The sequence below is a fragment of the Takifugu rubripes genome, chromosome 21 (assembly GCF_901000725.2).
Source record: "Takifugu rubripes chromosome 21, fTakRub1.2, whole genome shotgun sequence".
NCBI classification, from domain to species: Eukaryota; Metazoa; Chordata; class Actinopteri; order Tetraodontiformes; family Tetraodontidae; genus Takifugu; species Takifugu rubripes.
Window position 1 is genome coordinate 19,973,888 of NC_042305.1, and position 25,000 is coordinate 19,998,887.

The 25,000-nt window shown below is 40.7% G+C and overlaps 5 protein-coding genes across 19 annotated transcripts in view; 4 read left to right on the plus strand and 1 right to left on the minus strand.

Moving 5' to 3' along the window:
- Positions 1-8,925, minus strand: part of kansl3 (KAT8 regulatory NSL complex subunit 3) — a 9,855-nt gene extending 930 nt beyond the window's left edge. Inside the window, exons 1-19 of one of the 15 annotated variants that reach the window (XR_003886546.1) lie at positions 8,093-8,146; positions 7,723-7,955; positions 7,398-7,568; positions 7,147-7,237; positions 6,336-6,521; positions 6,119-6,247; positions 5,905-6,021; positions 5,711-5,809; positions 4,997-5,068; positions 4,827-4,901; positions 4,572-4,729; positions 4,413-4,476; positions 4,140-4,328; positions 3,705-3,861; positions 2,315-2,392; positions 1,961-2,140; positions 1,807-1,878; positions 1,473-1,600; positions 500-606 (exon numbers count right to left, since the gene is read on the minus strand). Coding sequence is in view for 13 of the 15 variants with exons in the window: in XM_029829201.1 (XP_029685061.1) it covers positions 500-606; positions 1,473-1,600; positions 1,800-1,881; positions 1,961-2,140; positions 2,315-2,392; positions 3,705-3,861; positions 4,140-4,328; positions 4,413-4,476; positions 4,572-4,729; positions 4,827-4,901; positions 4,997-5,068; positions 5,711-5,809; positions 5,905-6,021; positions 6,119-6,247; positions 6,336-6,521; positions 7,147-7,237; positions 7,398-7,568; positions 7,723-7,955; positions 8,093-8,104 (2,328 nt within the window). In the remaining 2 variants the exon portion in view is untranslated. Of the gene's footprint in view, positions 1-499; positions 607-1,472; positions 1,601-1,799; positions 1,882-1,960; positions 2,141-2,314; positions 2,393-3,704; positions 3,862-4,139; positions 4,329-4,412; positions 4,477-4,571; positions 4,730-4,826; positions 4,902-4,996; positions 5,069-5,710; positions 5,810-5,904; positions 6,022-6,118; positions 6,248-6,335; positions 6,522-7,146; positions 7,238-7,397; positions 7,569-7,722; positions 7,956-8,092; positions 8,147-8,741 lie in introns of those variants that run through there. The other 14 variants (XR_003886545.1, XM_011617123.2, XM_029829204.1 and 11 more) reach the window with 14 other exon arrangements.
- A 1,593-nt stretch (positions 8,926-10,518) lies between these two features.
- LOC105418236 (beta-microseminoprotein-like) lies at positions 10,519-12,056 on the plus strand. Its single transcript, XM_011617122.1, has 5 exons — positions 10,519-10,546; positions 11,129-11,226; positions 11,419-11,503; positions 11,588-11,693; positions 11,773-12,056. The coding sequence occupies exons 1-5, from the start codon at positions 10,534-10,536 to the stop codon at positions 11,900-11,902; spliced, it is 432 nt and encodes a 143-aa protein (XP_011615424.1). The 5' UTR covers positions 10,519-10,533; the 3' UTR covers positions 11,903-12,056.
- Positions 12,057-13,484: 1,428 nt separating this feature from the next.
- On the plus strand, positions 13,485-15,041 carry LOC105419459 (beta-microseminoprotein-like). The gene is made up of 5 exons (XM_029829215.1): positions 13,485-13,512; positions 14,114-14,211; positions 14,404-14,488; positions 14,573-14,678; positions 14,758-15,041. Exons 1-5 carry the CDS (start codon positions 13,500-13,502, stop codon positions 14,885-14,887), a joined length of 432 nt encoding a protein of 143 aa, XP_029685075.1. The 5' UTR covers positions 13,485-13,499; the 3' UTR covers positions 14,888-15,041.
- A 1,438-nt stretch (positions 15,042-16,479) lies between these two features.
- LOC105418419 (beta-microseminoprotein-like) lies at positions 16,480-18,036 on the plus strand. Its single transcript, XM_011617871.2, has 5 exons — positions 16,480-16,507; positions 17,109-17,206; positions 17,399-17,483; positions 17,568-17,673; positions 17,753-18,036. Exons 1-5 carry the CDS (start codon positions 16,495-16,497, stop codon positions 17,880-17,882), a joined length of 432 nt encoding a protein of 143 aa, XP_011616173.1. The 5' UTR covers positions 16,480-16,494; the 3' UTR covers positions 17,883-18,036.
- Positions 18,037-19,472: 1,436 nt separating this feature from the next.
- On the plus strand, positions 19,473-21,030 carry LOC115247481 (beta-microseminoprotein-like). The gene is made up of 5 exons (XM_029829214.1): positions 19,473-19,500; positions 20,103-20,200; positions 20,393-20,477; positions 20,562-20,667; positions 20,747-21,030. The coding sequence occupies exons 1-5, from the start codon at positions 19,488-19,490 to the stop codon at positions 20,874-20,876; spliced, it is 432 nt and encodes a 143-aa protein (XP_029685074.1). The 5' UTR covers positions 19,473-19,487; the 3' UTR covers positions 20,877-21,030.
- Positions 21,031-25,000: the final 3,970 nt, after the last annotated feature.

Sequence of the window (25,000 nt, forward strand, 5' to 3'; positions counted from 1 at the left end):
TAATGTGTCTGAAGACCACAGACTGGCATTTAAAATACATGAACTGCTTTTTTAAATGGAATTCTGTTGCACCGTTTCATCATCCAAGGTACGGATGCAGGATAAAGAAAATTTCTGATCTGCACTCTAAATTTTGGTTTGGATGTCACACAGAAAGAATTCATGTTCTCCACTCGTTAGCCTTCTGCCAGTCAGACCGGACCTTCGTTGCTTCTTTCGTGGGTATTTGAAGGCCACACAAAATATTTGATGGACATAAATTCTTGAATGTTCTCTCTCCTACAGATGAGCCATTCTCTTTTCTAGATCACCAACAAGTGTGGATACAACTCCATGAGCAAACACTGCTCAGACTTCATCCTACAAGCACTGGAACAATGCAATCATTCTGAATATTTCCAATGTTAGAATATTTACTAAATGCTTAAAAATGGCCGTCCTTCTGAGTAAAGATTAGATTAAAAATACATCACAAAAATAGATTTAAAAAGAACAGTACCTGGGTGCAGTCTGTGTGGGCTGCTGCTGAGAGTAAACTAGGAGGTTTGGAGATGATCTCCTGAAGACTGAAACTTAGGCCTTGAAGCAGAGTGCTTGTGGGTGGTGCTGGACACAAATACAGGGACAGTAAATTGATGTATCTATATGTGCAAATGCATGCATACAGACATAGCACATGTAAATTCCAAACTATAAGCACGCTTTGACCCCTGCAGCTTATTTATGGAATTTTATGACTTCCTCAATCGCCCCACAGGATTAAACAAGGTTTTCTAAATTTGAATGCATGTTTCCGGCCGAGCGGCCACAAGAGGGCGCTCGAGGAGCACAAATGCCAGACAGGTTAAAGGGTTACTGTAACACACCTTGGAAGATGCTAGTTTGTGTTTTGAACAGTCTTTTTGCACTTCATGTCCACACCCTCGTCATGGATCACACAAAGAAATGCTGACGATGCAGCTTTTAAGTTAAAGGCTAATGATCAACAGCTGGTAGGCTCTTTTTTATTTATTTTTTTAAACCAGCATGTTACTGTAATGTCATTTTACAGCTGAGTTACTGCCGTGTTTAGTAATCAAACATTTAAAATAATCTTCCTTTGTACCATAAAGATCTCATGTTTTAAACTGGCCATCTGCGGCTTATTGTCACGTGTGGCTTATGTGTATTTTTTCGTAAATTTTATTAAATTTGCATGGTGTGGCTTATAGTCAGGTGCGCGTTATAGTGCGGAATTTACAGTATGTTATACAGGTACTCCTCAGACTGACAAAAAGTGATGGCGCAAGAGGTGATCAATGATGTATAATTTAACATGTTGTCCTGACACACTAGTCTCCGTGAATGTTGAAATCATGAACCCATTTCTAGAATGTAGTCAGGGCTGCACCATGTGTTGGTGGCACAGCCCAGCAATTAGCCGCACAGTTTGAGGATGCAAACAGATGTGCAGGGCAGGACAGAACAGGTACCTTGGGCAGTAGCCGGAGCTTGTGCCTGGATTGGTGTGGAGGAAACTGACACCATGCAAAGCGGCACACTGTTGACTGAACTGGAGCCTGGGGACAAGGCACCAGACATCTCTGAGAGACTAGCAGACCTGCAGTAACACACATAACCACCAATCTACTCAGAAGCTAACCCAGTAAGTGCTGTATGGTCACCATTATCAACCTCTGCGTACACCACTAATCAATCTCTCTGCACCACACATTTTCATCCAATAAGGAGCAAGTTGGCATGGGTGCAGAAATGGACAGGGGTGTTAGTGCTCTATGCTGAATGTGCAGCCTACGTACCGCTGACCTGTAAGAAGTCCAGAGAGCTCCTGGGCTCCAGCAACTGTTTGTCCCACTGTCACAGGCTTCCCTGAAAGTCCTGCTGTGGGGAAAAATTATGATGACAGAGTGATCGACAGCATTTGGACTTTTTGCTAAGTAACAAGCAGTCCGGTTTTTACCTTCCTGTGCACTTGGACTAACAGTGCCCCCTGTGGACTCGCTTTGGGAAACTATAGTGACCTTGATCTTGGCTCTCTTGGTGGCTCTGCTTGATGTGGGACTTGGTGTCTGTCTCCTCTTGCCATGGCTCTTTAATTCATCTTTGTCTAAGCCCTCCATCTGATCAGGGGATACTGGAACTAAAGGACACAAGAAATTATAAAAGACTTATTTTACAATCAAATATAGGAGGTACATAAAATTGTGGGATATAGTGGTGGAAAATGGATGGCGCGTAAAATTGGGATGATGAAAGAAAGAATAAAGAAATGAAACCACAGAGAAAATGAAAAGGAAGACAGATAGACACTTACCAAAAATACAAGGAGGGGTGCCAGGAGGAAGATTTTTCCTCACAAGCATGTTTTGTTTCATAAAAGCAGCAAACTGAGCTGGAATGAGTCAGGAAACAGTCAGAAAATAAAAGGTGTAAAAAGAGAGAATGAAAGGATTAGTCATTTTCCATTAGGAACATGACTTCATCATTTCTCACATTTTACTCACAAGTCATTTTAAAAGGTTGTATCTGGGTTATTGCGCAATAAATAACGCTCACTTAAAGATCTCTCCACACAAACTGTTATTAGCTTGTCTTATAGACAGTGAAAACCGCTGGTCACTGTAGGCCACTGAGCCTCCATTAAATACATTAAATAATACATTAAATACATGAACTGCAATAAACCTACCAGCTCCCCCAACCACACCAAAGTGTTCCAACCAATCACAGGGCAGGACTGGGGCAGACGTGGTCAGATTTAAGTGTGTTATGCTGCTTTTCCACTAGTATGGACTTGGCATTACACTACACAGCATGGTTGGGAGACTTTTGCCACGCGAGGTAACAGGATCGAATAGGTACCTACTCAAAAGGTGGTATTTTGTGGCACCTACTCAGTTAGGGTTCCAAGGGTACCAAGTCGACACCATTATGTTAGTTCTGTTAATGCTGTGATTTGCTCGTGAATTCACATCACTGACAAATCACAACCCACCGTTTTTAAAACGGTGCAACAGCAAAAGAGTTTCTCTGTGTTACAAAAGAGATAATAAAGGTCACATGGAAGGCAATATTGTAGTTTACCAATGAGGTACAAATGTTTATGAGCCGAGTGTCAGAGGAGGGAATGAAGCTACACACTGGGAGCCAAAAATGAGGTGTACCAGGAGTTTTCTGAGCTGACGGCCACTCATGAATACCAGTGGAGGTAAATGCGATATCAAGCTCAAAACAACAAAGATGATTACCAGACCATCAAAGAACAAAGTGGGATGAACGGAAAGGATTGTCTGGAAGTCATTTATTCAAATAAAATGGATTCTTTTTACAGCAATGATCGGCGAGTAGCAGAACGGAGAGTTGCCTCGATTTGGCTACAGAAAACCTAGATAGAGGGTTGAGTACTTCACGACTTTCAGCATTTTTAAGAACCAGTAACATATTTCCTTGATGGTAAAGGCACTTTAAACATGTATATTTAGAAAGTAACGTAGCAATCAGCTGTAGTTTCACGGTAGCTTCAGTAAAGGCGTTCAACACTTTGGATCATGAAAGAGCAGCACAAACCCAACAGCAGCAGCACCTTGCTGTGAAGGCCTTGGCCACATTGAAGAGGTGCCAGGGTGTAACAGGGTACCACTGTGACCACGCCTTTTATGTAGGGGGGATATTGTGCAGTGGTAAAGTGCCTTTCATGAACTGACCTTGAGCCTGTTTGTGAGTGAGCATGGTGCCCGAGCGCTGCATGTGAGTCTTGAGAAGCTGCGTGGCTGTAATCAGGCTGGACTTCTGTGCTGGAGACAGGCCAGGTGTCTTGGGTTTGGGACTTAAAGTGGGACTGTTCCAGACACTAGACAAATCCTACAATCATAATTAGAAATGTTCATTATTTTGCAACTACACCATCAAATAAACACAGGATCGTGTAATTGGCATCCTGCACTGGGCCATAATATCTTCAATTAATTTACTTTGCATTTTGCAAATATTAAAAGAAACATTAAAATAATGTTCAACGCTTAATCAAATACTATTGATTAAACAGTTCCTGGCAAGTTTATCAATTCATATAATCAGCCCTAATGATTGCAATAGGCAAGTCAAAACCATGTTGGTAATTGTATATAATGTCAGCTAACCTCAGAACCAGATGGTGAAACAGGAACTCGAAGAGCTGGGGACGAAGGTCGTCCTCTATCCATGTCAAAAGGAAGTTCCCGCCGTGGTCTTTTTTTCTTTTCTGTATCCAGGTCTCTCAACTCTCCAGAGCTATGGCCATGACCCTCTGTCCGCGTGAGAACACCTGACAAAAAGTCAGCTATCTCATCCTACACATTAATGCAGAAAAGCATCATCACCCATTTTCTTTTAAAGTTTAAAACAGAAAATTGAACTAAGCTACAATGATAAACCTGAATGCAGCGATCCACCATAGTCTGCGTCAATCCCTCTGATCTCATCTTTGCAGAATTAATTCTGTGGTGGAAGTGTGACAAAAACCCTTGAAGTAAGACATAACAAATATAGTCCCATACGATTTTAATCTCAAAACCTGTTTAAAGGGGACTGACCGAAGGTTGTCGTCTGCTCCACCCACGATCACCATGCTGTTATCTGCCCTCAGCTTCTCTCTGAACTCCTCCATTCCTTCTATGCTACACTGCAGTCCATTCTGGCCAACAACAAACAACACTGGAGTCTTCATGTCCAGCAGAGGATCATCCACATCCTGCAAGTGACACAAACATTCAGTATGACTTTAGTCAAACCAACATGTTTTTAACAGAAAGAATGAGGGTAGTGAGGAAAATCTTCTTTTTTTTTACCCCTCTTAGTCCATTGACTGTGAGTAGGGGGAAGCCAAGACACACCACAGCGGTCAAATACTCCATAAGAGACACCTAAAATTTGCCAGTATCAGAACAATTTACATCGATATATTTAGCAGAGAAAGAAATTACAGAATCAAATTCTATGAAAAAGAAGGAAGTCTTACATGACAAGCAATCAGAGCACCAGCATTCCAGCCAACTAGAATAATGGGTTTGTGGAGAAAATGGCTGTGGACCTGAGAATGAATATAAACAGAATCAGGAGAGTTGCAGAAACCCATCAAATATCAAAAGTTTCCTGTTGCTTGCTGAATGACATAGAACTGCCATAGAACCCTAACCCTGAAAATATTGATTTCCATAACAGCAACATAATGATGTGTAAAAGTGTATGCACAGCTAGTGTTGCATGCTTGTCACGGCTCCAGTGTAAACATTTGATAAATATATGATAAATAATAATAATAAATCATACATTCTAAACTAAGATGAACTAGCCAACACTCATGAAGCATTCTGGTCATCTATAATCTGGTCACAGTTTCTAGATTAGGAATTACCTTGTCGATAAGTACATTTCTATTATGCTTTTATTCAGACATAGCTAATATTTATCATCCTATAATACCTACAACTTCTAAACATTGTGGAACAAAAGAGAAAATCTTTCAATTTCTGACTTAAGAGTAAAATCCTAATGAATATTCTTTTATACAATTTTTATAAAAGACAACTTCCTCTATCTACAGAACCTGTTAAGGTTAATAACCCAAACTCGTATCAAAAGAGTGACCGCAACATTGTGATATTTAAACAAATGTTGACATTTTGTCCTGTACTATGTATAAATCTATATGGAAATATACCCTAAATGTTACCTCCATGACTTTGGCCCTTACTGTTCCCAACATGTGCTCCAAACACTGAGTAACACCAATATTTGCACTACTGTTCACATGATAGTGAACTGGGATCACCTGAAAATGACAAACACCTTTAAAAGGACTGAACACAACTGTCTTCGTAAATAAAGAAATAAATCCACATCCCACTGGATAGGATTTTCCCAAACCTTTCCCAAACAGGACAGCTGGGACTGCCAGAATCTCATTCGTCGTGATGTAGGGAGAGCAGGATTGGTTGGGCTTGATGGTGCTATTAGGATGAGAGGAGAGCCAGGAAGCTTGCTCTAAAAACAGAAAATCAATTATTACATTAAGTAAACAAATATTTCTCAATGAATTACAAACTAAGAAGTTTTTCCATTCCAGACATGGTGAACTTACCGGCTTGTTTTGGGACAAAACTCCAACAGCAGGGTCCCAAGGACGTTTGAGTAGCAGAGCCAGGGCTTCTGCACTTGGAGCACAGCTCTTGGCTGATGTCAGCAGCATTCTGTCGATCAACAGAGGAACCTGCCAAAGCGCCGAGATGATCATGAGATCTCATCATCACAGATGTCTAAATATGCAGTCACACGTAGAAAATATTGACCTCTCTCACCTTGCTTTTCAGAGTCTGCAGCACATCAAGGTAAGCAGCCAGCATTGCCAGACTTAAGGATTCAATCATGGTAGTGTGTAACCACTGTGTCACTTTCACGTCCCAATTCACACTGGCAAATGCATGTCGCACCTTCCGAGCACATTTATCCACAGCTATCCTCCGCAAAATCGGCTCGTTGGAAGCCTATGGAATAAGACACAAAAGTGGAAATTCTTAAAATTTACCCCAGCTGTGGAAACAAATGTATGCATTAAGATATACGATATTTTTCTAATGTGTGTAACAGGTTCTGGTGACGTGTGTCTTTTTACACAATGTCCAGCAGAAGTAATGTCTATAATTGTCTGGACCGATTCTTTGTGAATAGACCTATAGAAAAAAAGTATTGTGAGAAATTATGATCACGAGTATCCAAAATGTTCTATTTTTCTTGCAAAGCCTCAGTAGATACTGGTAAAAAAGCATTAGACAGCTAAAGTTACAGTGACAGCAGTCGGAGAAAAGCCCGTCATTATCACACTAATCCCCAAATCACTAAGTCATTCTTTTTGAACAACGCATCATTTCCTGCTTGAAAAACCCTCGTCCGATGGGATGTGACCTCGGTGCTACATTTGAAATTCCTCAATCTATAATGATCCACGGTTTAAATGTAGCAATGTAAAGAATAAAAACACACTTATGTTTACTATGCAATACAGAAAACTGGAGACACTGTATGACATCGAACTTACGGTATACCAAAACAAAGAGGCTTAAGCTCTAAGGCCCAACAGAATTTTGTTGTAATAAGATGGTGACAACCCACATTTTCATTGGCCAAGCGAGCTAGTCTTTCAGCTTGCAGAGCTTTCAGAACTTTATTGAAGAGTTTGTTCTGAATCATTGACCATCCAGTCCTGAAACACAGTAATCGTGCATGTTAAAATCAATGCTCCTTCACTGTCCACCTTGCTATGTGCCCACGTGTTTTTAAGTGTGGAAATAGACCTACATTTCTACTTCCACACTTTAAAATATGAATCATGAGTGTCCAGTAAAGCACAGATGTGTGATTACTTGTTTATATGTTCCTCCCAGTCATCAGGGGGTGGTGGGCTCTCAGCAACAGTGCGAGCTAACAAAACATGCCGCTCACACTCCTTCATCACATTGAGGGCTCTTTGATTATCATAAAGGGGAATCGGCAGTGGTGTCACCGTTTCCACATCTATTACAGACTCTGAGTCTCTAAGGGAAAAAAAGAAATCAAGTTAAAGTGGAAAAAATGCAGCAAAGACTGAATGAAAAAGATAATTCTGGGGTCATTTACTGAAGAGCGCCTGAGTGAAAGCATGAGTTGCCCACATTGATCAGAAAACGTGGTAAGAGCTTTTTAACTCACAATGAAGCTTCCACCTGGCGTCGAGGGTTAACAAACAGTGACCTTGTGGGGCGCGCACTACTAGCATCTGGGTGAGCGTTCCATGGTTTGGCATAGCTGTGGTCCAAAAACACCAAGTCCAATTCTCTTTCATGAGCTGACAGTTGAAAAAGCAAAGAGGTGCCCATCCTGCGCCCTGTTTGGAAGTCTTTATCTTCACCTCGAAACATCTTGTTCATGCGCCTCAAAGGGACCTGGAAGGAATGAACAATTTACACACATTTAAACTGCAAATGGATCATCTGATTGACAAGATCTGCCGAATGCTTTCATTTACTGCGAGGCTTATTAAGGAACTCCTGAATTATGAAAATGGACGGAGTTTACTAACGATGTATGGCATGGTGGGCCTCCAAAGGTGGCGTCTCCTTCGCCTCAGGTCTCGGTGCCCAGCCATGTCTCAGCTTGCCTCAGCTTGTTTATGTGTGTGGGTGTGTGTGTGTGTAAGTGTGTTGTATGCATGTGTGTGTGTCCTTTTCTTGATTCTCTTGTTCTCTTTGCTGTTTTTATCCTTTGTGAGGCACTTTGTGCTACCTAGTGTATGAAAAGTGCCATATAAATAAAGATTGAATTGAATGTAACTCACCCAACGATACACGCAAAGATCAAGTTACGGAAAATTATTTGATCATTTTATTGAATTTGTGTTAACTAAGACATGACAACAGAAATGTAAATTGCGATTCTAAATTTCTTATGTTCAAATACTCAAGTGCTTTGTCCACGGAGCACCACATTAAAATTACCAGCATTAAGTGGGATTTTAATTTGTAAATCATTTGCCTTTGGCAAAAATCAAAGGTTAATAAAAAGAAACATCTTGGATAAATGTGACAGCAGATAAGCTCAGTAACCCCGTTAGAACGACCGTTAATGCTGTCTTGGGGAACTAAAGCTGTAAACTGGCCTAGCACGCAGTCGTTAGCATAGAAAGCTAAATACTACGCGAAAGGCGTTAATCGCTCTTCTTTTTAGCTTACCCTTTCACTTTACTCCTCCATATTTTTGCAGCGGTTATACGTCTTCTTTTGAGGCAAGGGAGAGCAAAACAAACGTCCCTAATAAATGTATTTATGTTACGTAAAATCGCCTAAACCCACTGTCAGTACCTGATCTGCGCCATGAACCCGACGTACTGCGCATGCGCCAGCGTGTGCGCATGCGCAGATGATCCCCCCATGGTCTTTATTTATATCAAAACAATGAACAAACAAAATGGTAGACGTCAGATGATGTTGAAAAAGACGTTGTACATTGTACAATCGAAACAAAGGAAGAAATAAACTTGACAGAAATCAAGAACTTAAAGAAAACAGATAAATAATATGCAAATGAAAATCAGTATTTAAACTGACATTGTTTACTAATTAAAATAAAAGGAAAATAGGAACAAATAAATAAGATGTCACTTCAATTAACATTAAACATAATACAGGTGTTAGTTTTAAGAGCTTTTTGTCCACAGCACATCTTTAGATCTCTCAACATAATGAATTCCTTGCCATCGACTTGAGTATTCTGGAGTCTGCCCAGAATGTCTGAGAGAACGTTTTGGTGCTCCCTGATGTCTTTAGTAAGTATATTGTAGCTGTCCCTTTTTTAAGGCCAGTGGCTACTGCACTGTGGCCAGGGTGTTGTTGGGGTGGTTTTATAAGTTTTGTGTCCCCACTCGTTCTCTCATTCAGCAGTTTTTCAGATAATATGGGATTATAAAATTACAAATTACTCCATACTACCCCAAAGGAAATGGTCTGTGTGACAAGTTCAACAAGGCACTCCATAACTTGCTGCATACTTCTCCAGTGTCCCAGAAGAGGGATTGGCATATGTGCCTGCCTTGTGTACTGTATCGCTATAACACAACTCACCATCAGTTAACAGAGAAAGCGACCTGTTTCTTGATGTTTAGTCAGAAACCAAGACTGCCAATTGACTTCCTGCTTTAAGGAGCAATAAGCCTGTCTGCAAGTAGCAGTTGAGGGTGCAAAGGAGTGCTTTTAGCATGCTGCTTGTCGGCAGAATCAAGTCCGTGATCAGAATGTTAGAGAGCTACCACTGGAGGAGGGGCAGTTGGTATACTTGCTGGACTTTGGTGGCAGGCAGCCCCACAAGATCCAAGACTGGGGGCTTTCTGAGAGCTACCGAGTGTTGTGGATAGCTGTCCCTAAAGAGCTTAGCTTAAAGGCATATGATCTCTCTTTTCAGTTTAAATTTGATTTTGAAAGTATGTGATTCATGTATCCATGTGTGTAAGCTGTACACGATGTGTGTATCCACCTGCGTCAGTGGTATATGATGTGCGTACCTATTTGCATCAGTTGTATAGGATATATTATCAATCTATGTCAGCAGGGTGCACCTGCTTTCTCTCCTTATGTGTGTGGAAAATACTCAAGCACAAGACTGTAGGTTAGTGGAACGCCCCCGAGGCTGAGGGTCTGAGGAAGTATACAGGGCCCAGGCTTCGAAGGGCACCAGAAAGTCTGACACCTGATTTATTCTTTTTTTTAAAAAACAAAACAAAACAAAGGAGTTCTTTTGAACTCCTGTGCTCATTTGGACTTTCATTATGTACTTTTCTTATCACTAAGATGAGGAAATCTCGTTGTCGCATGTCCATAGTAAACATCACTATGGACAACATTGCTGGTACAAAAGGTCAAGATCCACTCACCCCCAATCACTTACTAACCATGAAAACCTCTGTCCCTCTACCCCCACCACCAAAAAAAATAAAAAAATTGTAGCCCCAGATCTGTACGACAGGAGAAGATGGTAAAAGATGGTAGGAGAGAAATTCTGGAATAGATAGAGGAATGAATATCTGGCAAACGTTATTCTAGAACAACGGTGACATTCACCACGCTGCTAACCCTAAATGTTAAAACTGTCAGAGAAGAGGAGCCTGCAATGAATGGAGACTGGGAAGAGTGATGGATGTGTCTCCTGATGGTCTGATGATGCTACAATACAAATAGGAAATAAGAAATTAGGGATAGAAGGCTTAGTAATCCTTCTAATATTGAGAGTTCAATTCACAAACTTGCCATGTTAGTGGAAACCAATTAAATGTCACCTCATATTTTCTCTAACTCTTAGATTGTGATTAGATCATTATTCCCTCAAGGTTCCTTTCCGATAACAATCATTATGTATGAGTAAAGAAATTATGAGACTTGTTTGGTCATAGTAAATCATAGCACTTTGGTGGAAGTTTAACTGTCAGCAGTTCAGATTCATTGAGTTAAATCTAATTGTAAACTTTATCACTAACCCTAACCCTTAAAAATAGAAGAAACAGAACTAAAGTGAAAATATTATCAGATGCTGATTCCTAGGCAAATCATCACTGCGCTTAAATCCAAAGGTCTCTGCAAACACTATTTAAGAAGAGCACCATTCAACATAGACACAACAATTCACCCCCTCCCAAACAGACGATACAACTCTGCAAGTTTCATCATGGTGAGTTTTTTGAGAATCATCTGCAAAAAACCAACAACTTTGAATTCATTGGAAAAAAACTTTAAACACAAAATGTTGTTCGGTGTATAGAACTCAAAATATGGAGGGAAAATATTTCTAATGTTTGGGACATGCTATGCTGTACATCTAGCTTAATATTATTATAACACTAATTTGTCATTTGTTGGAAAGAAATATCTGTTGGCTTTGGCAGTGCTGACATTTGCTCAGGTGTCACCCTCACATGCTTTCTGCTATGTCAAGCCCACGAGAAAAGGTAAAAAGGATGACAACACTCGAAAAATGTCAAATTTGATCATAATTGAATGGATCAAAACTATATTTTTCCCTCCCTGTATAGATATGACGCATTGTATGGATGAAACAGATGGCACATGGCATGCCATTGGATCCTCCTGGAGAGACAGTGAGTGTATGGACTGCACTTGTGCGGGCTGCTGTTCTGCGTAAGTGCACTGAACACGACTGATTGTGCTCTACCTGTGTGTCTACACATTTCTTACTGTGTTTTTTGGATCTTTGCAGGTTTTCTATACCTAGCTCATTCGACGATGACTGTATTTCAGTGTTCGACAAAGTGGCCTGTGAATACAAAGTGTATAAAAAGGACAACCCAAGCATTTCATGCCCAATCTATGGTGCAGTAGGAAAGTAATCGGAGCATTTGTGGCTCTCAGATATTGGTTGTTGAAGGTTATGATTAAAGGCTTCTGAATCGGTGGGCGATGTATGTGACCCGGACATACAATTCAATAAACATGATTTTCAAAATTGTATTTAAAATAAAAGCAAAACTTTTGATGAACTCATCTGGGTCGTAGCATTTCTATGGTTATAAAATCAGTTTTCCTAAATTATATAAAAAATCAAATTGTCTTATTTCAGACTGCAATATTCTGTTGTATAGAATATTATCTATTTTTAACTTAACCCTCTTAGGTCTGAGTTTATCAGTGTAAAACACAGCTAAAGAAAAAGTACAGTTTGATCACTGTAAAAAGAAAATTGACTTGAGAGGAGATTCTGTCGATGTCATCATGCATCTGCTACCTACGTTTATTTTTTAACAAAGTTAATGTCTTGTCTTCGGTGTCTTCAGTCTTCAAGGTTTCATGTTGGAAACAGTGTTCTTTTAGCAATCAGTGTAGAATAATAACGATCACGATAACAACAACAATATAATAATACTAATAATACCAATAACAATAATAATAATTTTATTAATAATAATGATAATAATAATGATAATAATAATAACAACAACAATAATAATAACACTAATACTAATAATAATAATAATAACGACAACCCTAACAACAACAATATAATAATACTACTAATACCAATAATAATAATAATAATAATAATAATAATAATAATAAGGGTGCACGGGCCATCACTCATGTCCGGTCAGGATCGGCTCAGTTCAGGTTCAGGCCCCCTGGAACGTGTGTGCCCAACCTGAGGATCCAGCTCTGCTCAGCCTGGATCCGCTGGACGGTTAGGGTTAGGGTTGGAGTTAGGGTTAGCATTAGGGTTAGGGTTGGAGTTAGGGTTGGAGTTAGGGTTAGGGTTAGGGTTAGGGTTAGCATTAGCATTAGGGTTAGCATTAGCATTAGGGTTAGCATTAGGGTTAGGGTTAGGGTTGGAGTTAGGGTTAGAGGTCTAATGTGCATGTGTGTGTGTCTGTGTGTGAGTGAGTATGAGAATGAGTGAGTTAGTGTGAGATTGAGTGAGTGTGTAAGTAACTGAGTTCCTAAAGCACACACGCGCACACAAGCGCACATTCGCGCACACTCGCGCGTAATGTTTTTTAACGTAATATTTAGAAAGCTCTAATGAGCATGTGTGAGTGTCTGTGTGTGAGTGAGTGTGAGAATGAGGGAGTGTGTAAGTGACTGAGTTCCTTAAACACACACGCGCACACGTGCGCACATAGGCGCACCTAACCCTAACCCGTAATATTTTAAAAGATTTATTCTTTTTTTTTAAAAACAAAACAAAACAAAGGAGTTCTTTTGAACTCCTGTACTCATTTGGACTCTCATTATGTACTTTTCTTATCACTAAGATGAGGAAATCTCATTGCCGCATGTCCATAGTAAACATCACTATGGACAACATTGCTGGTACAAAAGGTCAAGATCCACTCACCCCCAATCACTTACTAACCATGAAAACCTCTGTCCCTCTACCCCCACCACCAAAAAAAAAAAAAAAATTGTAGCCCCAGATCTGTACGGCAGGAGAAGATGGTAAAAGATGGTAGGAGAGAAATTCTGGAATAGATAGAGGAATGAATATCTGGCAAACGTTATTCTAGAACAACGGTGGCATTCACCACGCTGTGGGTTAGGATTAGGGTTAGGGTTACCCTAGGGTTAAGGTTACCCTAACCCTAAGCCTGCAATGAATGGAGACTGGGAAGAGTGATGGATGTGTCTCCTGATGGTCTGATGATGCTACAATACAAATAGGAAATAAGAAATTAGGGATAGAAGGCTTAGTAATCCTTCTAATATTGAGAGTTCAATTCACAAACTTGCCATGTTAGTGGAAACCAATTAAATGTCACCTCATATTTTCTCTAACTCTTAGATTGTGATTAGATCATTATTCCCTCAAGGTTCCTTTCCGATAACAATCATTATGTATGAGTAAAGAAATTATGAGACTTGTTTGGTCATAGTAAATCATAGCACTTTGGTGGAAGTTTAACTGTCAGCAGTTCAGATTCATTGAGTTAAATCTAATTGTAAACTTTATCACTAACCCTAACCCTTAAAAATAGAAGAAACAGAACTAAAGTGAAAATATTATCAGATGCTGATTCCTAGGCAAATCATCACTGCGCTTAAATCCAAAGGTCTCTGCAAACACTATTTAAGAAGAGCACCATTCAACATAGACACAACAATTCACCCCCTCCCAAACAGACGATACAACTCTGCAAGTTTCATCATGGTGAGTTTTTTGAGAATCATCTGCAAAAAACCAACAACTTTGAATTCATTGGAAAAAAACTTTAAACACAAAATGTTGTTCGGTGTATAGAACTCAAAATATGGAGGGAAAATATTTCTAATGTTTGGGACATGCTATGCTGTACATCTAGCTTAATATTATTATAACACTAATTTGTCATTTGTTGGAAAGAAATATCTGTTGGCTTTGGCAGTGCTGACATTTGCTCAGGTGTCACCCTCACATGCTTTCTGCTATGTCAAGCCCACGAGAAAAGGTAAAAAGGATGACAACACTCGAAAAATGTCAAATTTGATCATAATTGAATGGATCAAAACTATATTTTTCCCTCCCTGTATAGATATGACGCATTGTATGGATGAAACAGATGGCACATGGCATGCCATTGGATCCTCCTGGAGAGACAGTGAGTGTATGGACTGCACTTGTGCGGGCTGCTGTTCTGCGTAAGTGCACTGAACACGACTGATTGTGCTCTACCTGTGTGTCTACACATTTCTTACTGTGTTTTTTGGATCTTTGCAGGTTTTCTATACCTAGCTCATTCGACGATGACTGTATTTCAGTGTTCGACAAAGTGGCCTGTGAATACAAAGTGTATAAAAAGGACAACCCAAGCATTTCATGCCCAATCTATGGTGCAGTAGGAAAGTAATCGGAGCATTTGTGGCTCTCAGATATTGGTTGTTGAAGGTTATGATTAAAGGCTTCTGAATCGGTGGGCGATGTATGTGACCCGGACATACAATTCAATAAACATGATTTTCAAAATTGTATTTAAAATAAAAGCAAAACTTTTGATGAACTCATCTGGGTCGTAGCATTTCTATGGTTATAAAATCAGTTTTCCTAAATTATATAAAAAATCAAATTGTCTTATTTCAGACTGCAATATTCTGTTGTATAGAATATTATCTATTTTTAACTTAACCCTCTTAGGTCTGAGTTTATCAGTGTAAAACACAGCTAAAGAAAAAGTACAGTTTGATCACTGTAAAAAGAAAATTGACTTGAGAGGAGATTCTGTCGATGTCATCATGCATCTGCTACCTACGTTTATTTTTTAACAAAGTTAATGTCTTGTCTTCGGTGTCTTCAGTCTTCAAGGTTTCATGTTGGAAACAGTGTTCTTTTAGCAATCAGTGTAGAATAATAACGATCACGATAACAACAACAATATAATAATACTAATAATACCAATAACAATAATAATAATTTTATTAATAATAATGATAATGATAATAATAATGATAATAATAATAACAACAACAATAATAATAACACTAATACTAATAATAATAATAATAACGACAACCCTAACAACAACAATATAATAATACTACTAATACCAATAATAATAATAATAATAATAATAATAATAATAATAATAAGGGTGCACGGGCCATCACTCATGTCCGGTCAGGATCGGCTCAGTTCAGGTTCAGGCCCCCTGGAACGTGTGTGCCCAACCTGAGGATCCAGCTCTGCTCAGCCTGGATCCGCTGGACGGTTAGGGTTAGGGTTGGAGTTAGGGTTAGCATTAGGGTTAGGTTTGGAGTTAGGGTTGGAGTTAGGGTTAGGGTTAGGGTTAGGGTTATCATCAGCATTAGGGTTAGCATTAGCATTAGGGTTAGCATTAGGGTTAGGGTTAGGGTTGGAGTTAGGGTTAGAGGTCTAATGTGCATGTGTGTGTGTCTGTGTGTGAGTGAGTATGAGAATGAGTGAGTTAGTGTGAGATTGAGTGAGTGTGTAAGTAACTGAGTTCCTAAAGCACACACGCGCACACAAGCGCACATTCGCGCACACTCGCGCGTAATGTTTTTTAACGTAATATTTAGAAAGCTCTAATGAGCATGTGTGAGTGTCTGTGTGTGAGTGAGTGTGAGAATGAGGGAGTGTGTAAGTGACTGAGTTCCTTAAACACACACGCGCACACGTGCGCACATAGGCGCACCTAACCCTAACCCGTAATATTTTAAAAGATTTATTCTTTTTTTTTTAAAAACAAAACAAAACAAAGGAGTTCTTTTGAACTCCTGTACTCATTTGGACTCTCATTATGTACTTTTCTTATCACTAAGATGAGGAAATCTCATTGCCGCATGTCCATAGTAAACATCACTATGGACAACATTGCTGGTACAAAAGGTCAAGATCCACTCACCCCCAATCACTTACTAACCATGAAAACCTCTGTCCCTCTACCCCCACCACCAAAAAAAAAAAAAAAATTGTAGCCCCAGATCTGTACGGCAGGAGAAGATGGTAAAAGATGGTAGGAGAGAAATTCTGGAATAGATAGAGGAATGAATATCTGGCAAACGTTATTCTAGAACAACGGTGGCATTCACCACGCTGTGGGTTAGGATTAGGGTTAGGGTTACCCTAGGGTTAAGGTTACCCTAACCCTAAGCCTGCAATGAATGGAGACTGGGAAGAGTGATGGATGTGTCTCCTGATGGTCTGATGATGCTACAATACAAATAGGAAATAAGAAATTAGGGATAGAAGGCTTAGTAATCCTTCTAATATTGAGAGTTCAATTCACAAACTTGCCATGTTAGTGGAAACCAATTAAATGTCACCTCATATTTTCTCTAACTCTTAGATTGTGATTAGATCATTATTCCCTCAAGGTTCCTTTCCGATAACAATCATTATGTATGAGTAAAGAAATTATGAGACTTGTTTGGTCATAGTAAATCATAGCACTTTGGTGGAAGTTTAACTGTCAGCAGTTCAGATTCATTGAGTTAAATCTAATTGTAAACTTTATCACTAACCCTAACCCTTAAAAATAGAAGAAACAGAACTAAAGTGAAAATATTATCAGATGCTGATTCCTAGGCAAATCATCACTGCGCTTAAATCCAAAGGTCTCTGCAAACACTATTTAAGAAGAGCACCATTCAACATAGACACAACAATTCACCCCCTCCCAAACAGACGATACAACTCTGCAAGTTTCATCATGGTGAGTTTTTTGAGAATCATCTGCAAAAAACCAACAACTTTGAATTCATTGGAAAAAAACTTTAAACACAAAATGTTGTTCGGTGTATAGAACTCAAAATATGGAGGGAAAATATTTCTAATGTTTGGGACATGCTATGCTGTACATCTAGCTTAATATTATTATAACACTAATTTGTCATTTGTTGGAAAGAAATATCTGTTGGCTTTGGCAGTGCTGACATTTGCTCAGGTGTCACCCTCACATGCTTTCTGCTATGTCAAGCCTACGAGAAAAGGTAAAAAGGATGACAACACTCGAAAAATGTCAAATTTGATCATAATTGAATGGATCAAAACTATATTTTTCCCTCCCTGTATAGATATGACGCATTGTATGGATGAAACAGATGGCACATGGCATGCCATTGGATCCTCCTGGAGAGACAGTGAGTGTATGGACTGCACTTGTGCGGGCTGCTGTTCTGCGTAAGTGCACTGAACACGACTGATTGTGCTCTACCTGTGTGTCTACACATTTCTTACTGTGTTTTTTGGATCTTTGCAGGTTTTCTATACCTAGCTCATTCGACGATGACTGTATTTCAGTGTTCGACAAAGTGGCCTGTGAATACAAAGTGTATAAAAAGGACAACCCAAGCATTTCATGCCCAATCTATGGTGCAGTAGGAAAGTAATCGGAGCATTTGTGGCTCTCAGATATTGGTTGTTGAAGGTTATGATTAAAGGCTTCTGAATCGGTGGGCGATGTATGTGACCCGGACATACAATTCAATAAACATGATTTTCAAAATTGTATTTAAAATAAAAGCAAAACTTTTGATGAACTCATCTGGGTCGTAGCATTTCTATGGTTATAAAATCAGTTTTCCTAAATTATATAAAAAATCAAATTGTCTTATTTCAGACTGCAATATTCTGTTGTATAGAATATTATCTATTTTTAACTTAACCCTCTTAGGTCTGAGTTTATCAGTGTAAAACACAGCTAAAGAAAAAGTACAGTTTGATCACTGTAAAAAGAAAATTGACTTGAGAGGAGATTCTGTCGATGTCATCATGCATCTGCTACCTACGTTTATTTTTTAACAAAGTTAATGTCTTGTCTTCGGTGTCTTCAGTCTTCAAGGTTTCATGTTGGAAACAGTGTTCTTTTAGCAATCAGTGTAGAATAATAACGATCACGATAACAACAACAATATAATAATACTAATAATACCAATAACAATAATAATAATTTTATTAATAATAATGATAATGATAATAATAATGATAATAATAATAACAACAACAATAATAATAACACTAATACTAATAATAATAATAATAACGACAACCCTAACAACAACAATATAATAATACTACTAATACCAATAATAATAATAATAATAATAATAATAATAATAATAATAAGGGTGCACGGGCCATCACTCATGTCCGGTCAGGATCGGCTCAGTTCAGGTTCAGGCCCCCTGGAACGTGTGTGCCCAACCTGAGGATCCAGCTCTGCTCAGCCTGGATCCGCTGGACGGTTAGGGTTAGGGTTGGAGTTAGGGTTAGCATTAGGGTTAGGGTTGGAGTTAGGGTTGGAGTTAGGGTTAGGGTTAGGGTTAGGGTTAGCATTAGCATTAGGGTTAGCATTAGCATTAGGGTTAGCATTAGGGTTAGGGTTAGGGTTGGAGTTAGGGTTAGAGGTCTAATGTGCATGTGTGTGTGTCTGTGTGTGAGTGAGTATGAGAATGAGTGAGTTAGTGTGAGATTGAGTGAGTGTGTAAGTAACTGAGTTCCTAAAGCACACACGCGCACACAAGCGCACATTCGCGCACACTCGCGCGTAATGTTTTTTAACGTAATATTTAGAAAGCTCTAATGAGCATGTGTGAGTGTCTGTGTGTGAGTGAGTGTGAGAATGAGGGAGTGTGTAAGTGACTGAGTTCCTTAAACACACACGCGCACACGTGCGCACATAGGCGCACCTAACCCTAACCCGTAATATTTTAAAAGATTTATTCTTTTTTTTTAAAAACAAAACAAAACAAAGGAGTTCTTTTGAACTCCTGTACTCATTTGGACTCTCATTATGTACTTTTCTTATCACTAAGATGAGGAAATCTCATTGCCGCATGTCCATAGTAAACATCACTATGGACAACATTGCTGGTACAAAAGGTCAAGATCCACTCACCCCCAATCACTTACTAACCATGAAAACCTCTGTCCCTCTACCCCCACCACCAAAAAAAAAAAAAAATTGTAGCCCCAGATCTGTACGGCAGGAGAAGATGGTAAAAGATGGTAGGAGAGAAATTCTGGAATAGATAGAGGAATGAATATCTGGCAAACGTTATTCTAGAACAACGGTGGCATTCACCACGCTGTGGGTTAGGATTAGGGTTAGGGTTACCCTAGGGTTAAGGTTACCCTAACCCTAAGCCTGCAATGAATGGAGACTGGGAAGAGTGATGGATGTGTCTCCTGATGGTCTGATGATGCTACAATACAAATAGGAAATAAGAAATTAGGGATAGAAGGCTTAGTAATCCTTCTAATATTGAGAGTTCAATTCACAAAACTTGCCATGTTAGTGGAAACCAATTAAATGTCACCTCATATTTTCTCTAACTCTTAGATTGTGATTAGATCATTATTCCCTCAAGGTTCCTTTCCGATAACAATCATTATGTATGAGTAAAGAAATTATGAGACTTGTTTGGTCATAGTAAATCATAGCACTTTGGTGGAAGTTTAACTGTCAGCAGTTCAGATTCATTGAGTTAAATCTAATTGTAAACTTTATCACTAACCCTAACCCTTAAAAATAGAAGAAACAGAACTAAAGTGAAAATATTATCAGATGCTGATTCCTAGGCAAATCATCACTGCGCTTAAATCCAAAGGTCTCTGCAAACACTATTTAAGAAGAGCACCATTCAACATAGACACAACAATTCACCCCCTCCCAAACAGACGATACAACTCTGCAAGTTTCATCATGGTGAGTTTTTTGAGAATCATCTGCAAAAAACCAACAACTTTGAATTCATTGGAAAAAAACTTTAAACACAAAATGTTGTTCGGTGTATAGAACTCAAAATATGGAGGGAAAATATTTCTAATGTTTGGGACATGCTATGCTGTACATCTAGCTTAATATTATTATAACACTAATTTGTCATTTGTTGGAAAGAAATATCTGTTGGCTTTGGCAGTGCTGACATTTGCTCAGGTGTCACCCTCACATGCTTTCTGCTATGTCAAGCCCACGAGAAAAGGTAAAAAGGATGACAACACTCGAAAAATGTCAAATTTGATCATAATTGAATGGATCAAAATTATATTTTTCCCTCCCTGTATAGATATGACGCATTGTATGGATGAAACAGATGGCACATGGCATGCCATTGGATCCTCCTGGAGAAACAGTGAGTGTATGGACTGCACTTGTGCGGGCTGCTGTTCTGCGTAAGTGCACTGAACACGACTGATTGTGCTCTACCTGTGTGTCTACACATTTCTTACTGTGTTTTTTGGATCTTTGCAGGTTTTCTATACCTAGCTCATTCGACGATGACTGTATTTCAGTGTTCGACAAAGTGGCCTGTGAATACAAAGTGTATAAAAAGGACAACCCAAGCATTTCATGCCCAATCTATGGTGCAGTAGGAAAGTAATCGGAGCATTTGTGGCTCTCAGATATTGGTTGTTGAAGGTTATGATTAAAGGCTTCTGAATCGGTGGGCGATGTATGTGACCCGGACATACAATTCAATAAACATGATTTTCAAAATTGTATTTAAAATAAAAGCAAAACTTTTGATGAACTCATCTCGGTCGTAGCATTTTTATGGTTATAAAATCATCCATCCATCCATCCATTCTCTACCGCTTATCCAGGGTCGGGTCGCGGGGGCAGCAGCCTAAGGAGGGAAGCCCAGACTTCCCTCTCCCCAGCTACCTCTTCCAGCTCATCCGGAGGGATCCCCAGGCGTTCCCAGGCCAGTCGAGAGACATAGTCTCTCCAACGTGTCCTGGGTCTCCCCGGGGGTCTCCTACCGGAGGGACATGCCCTGAACACCTCACCAGGGAGGCGTCCAGGGGGCATCCTGACTAGATGCCCAAGCCACCTCATCTGGCTCCTCTCAACGCGGAGGAGCAGCGGCTCTACTCCGAGCTCCTCCTGGATGGCAGAGCTTCTCCCCCTCTCTAGGGGAGAGCCCAGCCACCCTACGGAGGAAGCTCATTTCAGCCGCTTGTACCCGTGATCTTGTTCTTTCGGTCATTACCCATGAGTGAGTGAGTGTGAGATTGAGTGAGTGTGTAAGTAACTGAGTTCCTAAAGCACACACGCGCACACAAGCGCACATTCGTGCACACTCGCGCGTAATGTTTTTTAACGTAATATTTAGAAAGGTCTAATGTGCATGTGTGAGTGTCTGTGTGTGAGTGAGTGTGAGAATGAGTGAGTGTGTAAGTGACTAAGTTCCGCAAGCAGGAGCTAGTGATACCCTATCAGCCCAATAGACCGCTCCGCTCTCAGAATGCTGGTCTACTTGTGGTTCCCAGAGTTTCTAGGAGTAGAATGGGGGGCCGAGCATTTAGCTACCAGGCCCCCCTGCTATGGAACCAGCTCCCTGTCCAGGCCCCCTGCTATGGAACCAGCTCCCTGTCCAGGCCCCCCCTGCTTTGGAACCAGCTCCCTGTCCAGGTACGGGAGGCTGACTCCATCGCTACTTTTAAGATCAGACTCAAAACCTACCTCTTTGAAAAAGCTTACTGTTACTAATTCAGTAGTTCCAGTTACTATCATAGACAGACAGATTATCATACTTAGGGGGTCGTCTAATCATTAGGTCACATCTTAGCTATGCTGTTATAGGCCAAGGCTGCCGGGGTCCGGAAACATGATCACCTGACAGGCCTCTGTCACTCCACTGGGTCATGCTTTCCTCTCCTTTCCTCTCCTTTCCTCTCCTCATCAAGCAGACTAGTTATGCTGATTCTTGTGTAGTTTTTCTGCTTTCCCCCCCCCCTCTATTTATTTGCAGGTATCACTGCCATCGGAGCTGCATAATGACCGCCGGCCCCGTTGAAGTGATTGTGCATATTTTTTGTTTGTGTTTCTGTGCTCTGTGCCTCTCCTCTCCCTCTCCTCTCCTCTCCTTCTCCTTTTCCTCTCCCTCTCCTCTTCTTTCCTCTCCTCTTTCCCCTCCTCCTCCTCCTCCTTCTCCTCTCCTCTACCTCCCCTTCACTCTACCTCTCCTCTCCTCTACCCCTCTCCTCTCCTACCTATCCTATCCTCTACCTGTCCTCCCACCTCTCCTCTCTCTTTACCCAGCCGGCCATCAGCAGGAGGGTCCCCCTACATGAGCGTGGTCCTGCTCAAGGTTTCTTCCTGTTAAAGGGGAGTTTTTCCTTGCCACTGTTGCTTGTCTGGGGTCAGGCCCTGGGATTCTGGAAAGCGCCTTGAAACAATTTTGATTGTATAAGACGCTATATAAATAAAGATTGATTGATTGATTGATTGATTGATTGACATACGCACACACGCGCGCACTTACGCGCACATAAGTGGACATGCGCACACACTCGAACATAATGTTTTTTTAACGTAATATTTAAAAGGTCTAATGTGCATGTGTGTGTGTCTGTGTGTGAGTGAGTGTGAGATTAAGTGAGTGTGTAAGTGACTAAGTTCCGCAAGCACACACGTGCGCACTTACGCGCACATAAGCGCACATGCGCGCATAGTTGCACGTAATGTTTTTTAACGTAATATTAAGAAAGGTCTAATGTGCATGTGTGTGTGTCTGTGTGAGAGAGTATGAGATTGAGTGAGTGTGTAAGTGACTGAGTTCAGTAGGCACGTGCGTGCGCACGTAATGTTTTTTTAACGTAGTATTTTGAAAGCTCTAATGTGCATGTGTGTGAGAGCGTGTGAGATTGAGTGAGCGTGTAAGTGAATGAGTTCCTAAAGCACACGTGCGCACATAAGCGCACATTCGCGCACACTCGAACATAATGTTTTTTAACGTAATATTTTGAAAGCTCTAATGTGCATGTGTGAGTGTCTGTGTGTGAGTGAGTGTGAGATTGAGTGAGTGTGTACGTAACTGAGTTCCTAAAGCACACACGCGCACACGTGCGCACTTACGCGCACATAAGCGCACATTCGCACACACTCGAACGTAATGTTTTTTAACGTAATATTTTGAAAGCTCTAATGTGCATGTGTGTGTGTCTGTGTGTGAGTGAGTGTGAGAATGAGTGAGTGTGTAAGTGACTAAGTTCCGCAAGCACACACGCGCACTTACGCGCACACACGCGCACTTACGCGCACACTTACGCGCGCATAGTTGCACGTAATGTTTTTTAACGTAATATTAAGAAAGGTCTAATGTGCGTGTGTGTGTCTGTGTGTGAGTGAGTGTGAGAATGAGTGAGTGTGTAAGTGACTAAGTTCCGCAAGCACACACGCGCACTTACGCGCACATAAGTGGACATGCGCACACACTCGAACGTAATGTTTTTTTTAACGTAATATTTAAAAAGATTTATTCTTTTTTTTAAAAACAAAACAAAACAAAGGAGTTCTTTTGAACTCCTGTGCTCATTTGGACTCTCATTATGTACTTTTCTTATCACTAAGATGAGGAAATCTCGTTGTCGCATGTCCATAGTAAACATCACTATGGACAACATTGCTGGTACAAAAGGTCAAGATCCACTCACCCCCAATCACTTACTAACCATGAAAACCTCTGTCCCTCTACCCCCACCACCAAAAAAAAAATAAAATTGTAGCCCCAGATCTGTACGGCAGGAGAAGATGGTAAAAGATGGTAGGAGAGAAATTCTGGAATAGATAGAGGAATGAATATCTGGCAAACGTTATTCTAGAACAACGGTGGCATTCACCACGCTGTGGGTTAGGGTTAGGGTTAGGGTTGGGTTAGGGTTCAGGGTTTGGGATAAAACTTTTTTTGCACTGGCCTACTGATCGGGAAAGCAGGGGAGTGCGGAGGATGAGGGCCCCCCCGGGGGGGAGCGATTAGCCAGGGCTCGAGAAGTTCCGGACAGGATAGGGGAGAGAGAGTTGGATCGCCCAGTCAGAGAAGACTTTGGTGGAGTGGCAAGTAGGTATGTGGTTAGGATTGACCTTGGGGTTGAGACAAGAATTAGGGTTGGGGTTAGGGTTAGGGTTGGGGGGAAGGTAGGGGTTGGGGTTAGGGGGGTGTAGGGGTTAGGGTTAGGGTTTAGGGTTAGGGTTAACATTAGCATTAGGGTTGGAATTAGGGTTAGGGTTAGGGTTGGAGTTGGGTTAGGGTTGGGGTTAGGGTTAGGGTTAGGGTTGGAGTTGGGTTAGGGTTGGGGTTAGGGTTATCATTAGGGTTAGGATTAGGGTTGGAGTTAGGGTTAACATTAGCATTAGGGTTAGGGTTGGAGTTAGGGTTAGAGGTCTAATGTGCATGTGTGTGTGTCTGTGTGTGAGTGAGTGTGAGAATGAGTGAGTTAGTGTGAGATTGAGTGAGTGTGTAAGTAACTGAGTTCCTAAAGCACACACGCGCACACAAGCGCACATTCGCGCACACTCGCGCATAATGTTTTTAGGGTTAGGGTTAGGGGTTAGGGTTAGGGTTGGGTTAGGGTTCAGGGTTTGGGATAAAACTTTTTTTGCACTGGCCTACTGATCGGGAAAGCAGGGGAGTGCGGGTTAGGGTTAGGGTTAGAGGGTTAGGGTTAGGGGGTTAGGGTTAGGGTTAGGGGTTAGGGGTTAGGGTTAGGTTAGGGTTAGGGT

Excerpts from the sequence above, each read along its gene's own strand:
- LOC105418236 (XM_011617122.1), top strand. Across the intron at positions 11,227-11,418 it reads ACTCTGCAAGTTTCATCATG|AAATATCTGTTGGCTTTGGC; the intron begins GTGAGTTTTTTG and ends TTTGTTGGAAAG. Across the intron at positions 11,504-11,587 it reads TGTCAAGCCCACGAGAAAAG|ATATGACGCATTGTATGGAT; the intron begins GTAAAAAGGATG and ends CTCCCTGTATAG.
- LOC105419459 (XM_029829215.1), top strand. Across the intron at positions 14,212-14,403 it reads ACTCTGCAAGTTTCATCATG|AAATATCTGTTGGCTTTGGC; the intron begins GTGAGTTTTTTG and ends TTTGTTGGAAAG. Across the intron at positions 14,489-14,572 it reads TGTCAAGCCCACGAGAAAAG|ATATGACGCATTGTATGGAT; the intron begins GTAAAAAGGATG and ends CTCCCTGTATAG.
- LOC105418419 (XM_011617871.2), top strand. Across the intron at positions 17,207-17,398 it reads ACTCTGCAAGTTTCATCATG|AAATATCTGTTGGCTTTGGC; the intron begins GTGAGTTTTTTG and ends TTTGTTGGAAAG. Across the intron at positions 17,484-17,567 it reads TGTCAAGCCTACGAGAAAAG|ATATGACGCATTGTATGGAT; the intron begins GTAAAAAGGATG and ends CTCCCTGTATAG.
- LOC115247481 (XM_029829214.1), top strand. Across the intron at positions 20,478-20,561 it reads TGTCAAGCCCACGAGAAAAG|ATATGACGCATTGTATGGAT; the intron begins GTAAAAAGGATG and ends CTCCCTGTATAG. Across the intron at positions 20,668-20,746 it reads TGTGCGGGCTGCTGTTCTGC|GTTTTCTATACCTAGCTCAT; the intron begins GTAAGTGCACTG and ends GGATCTTTGCAG.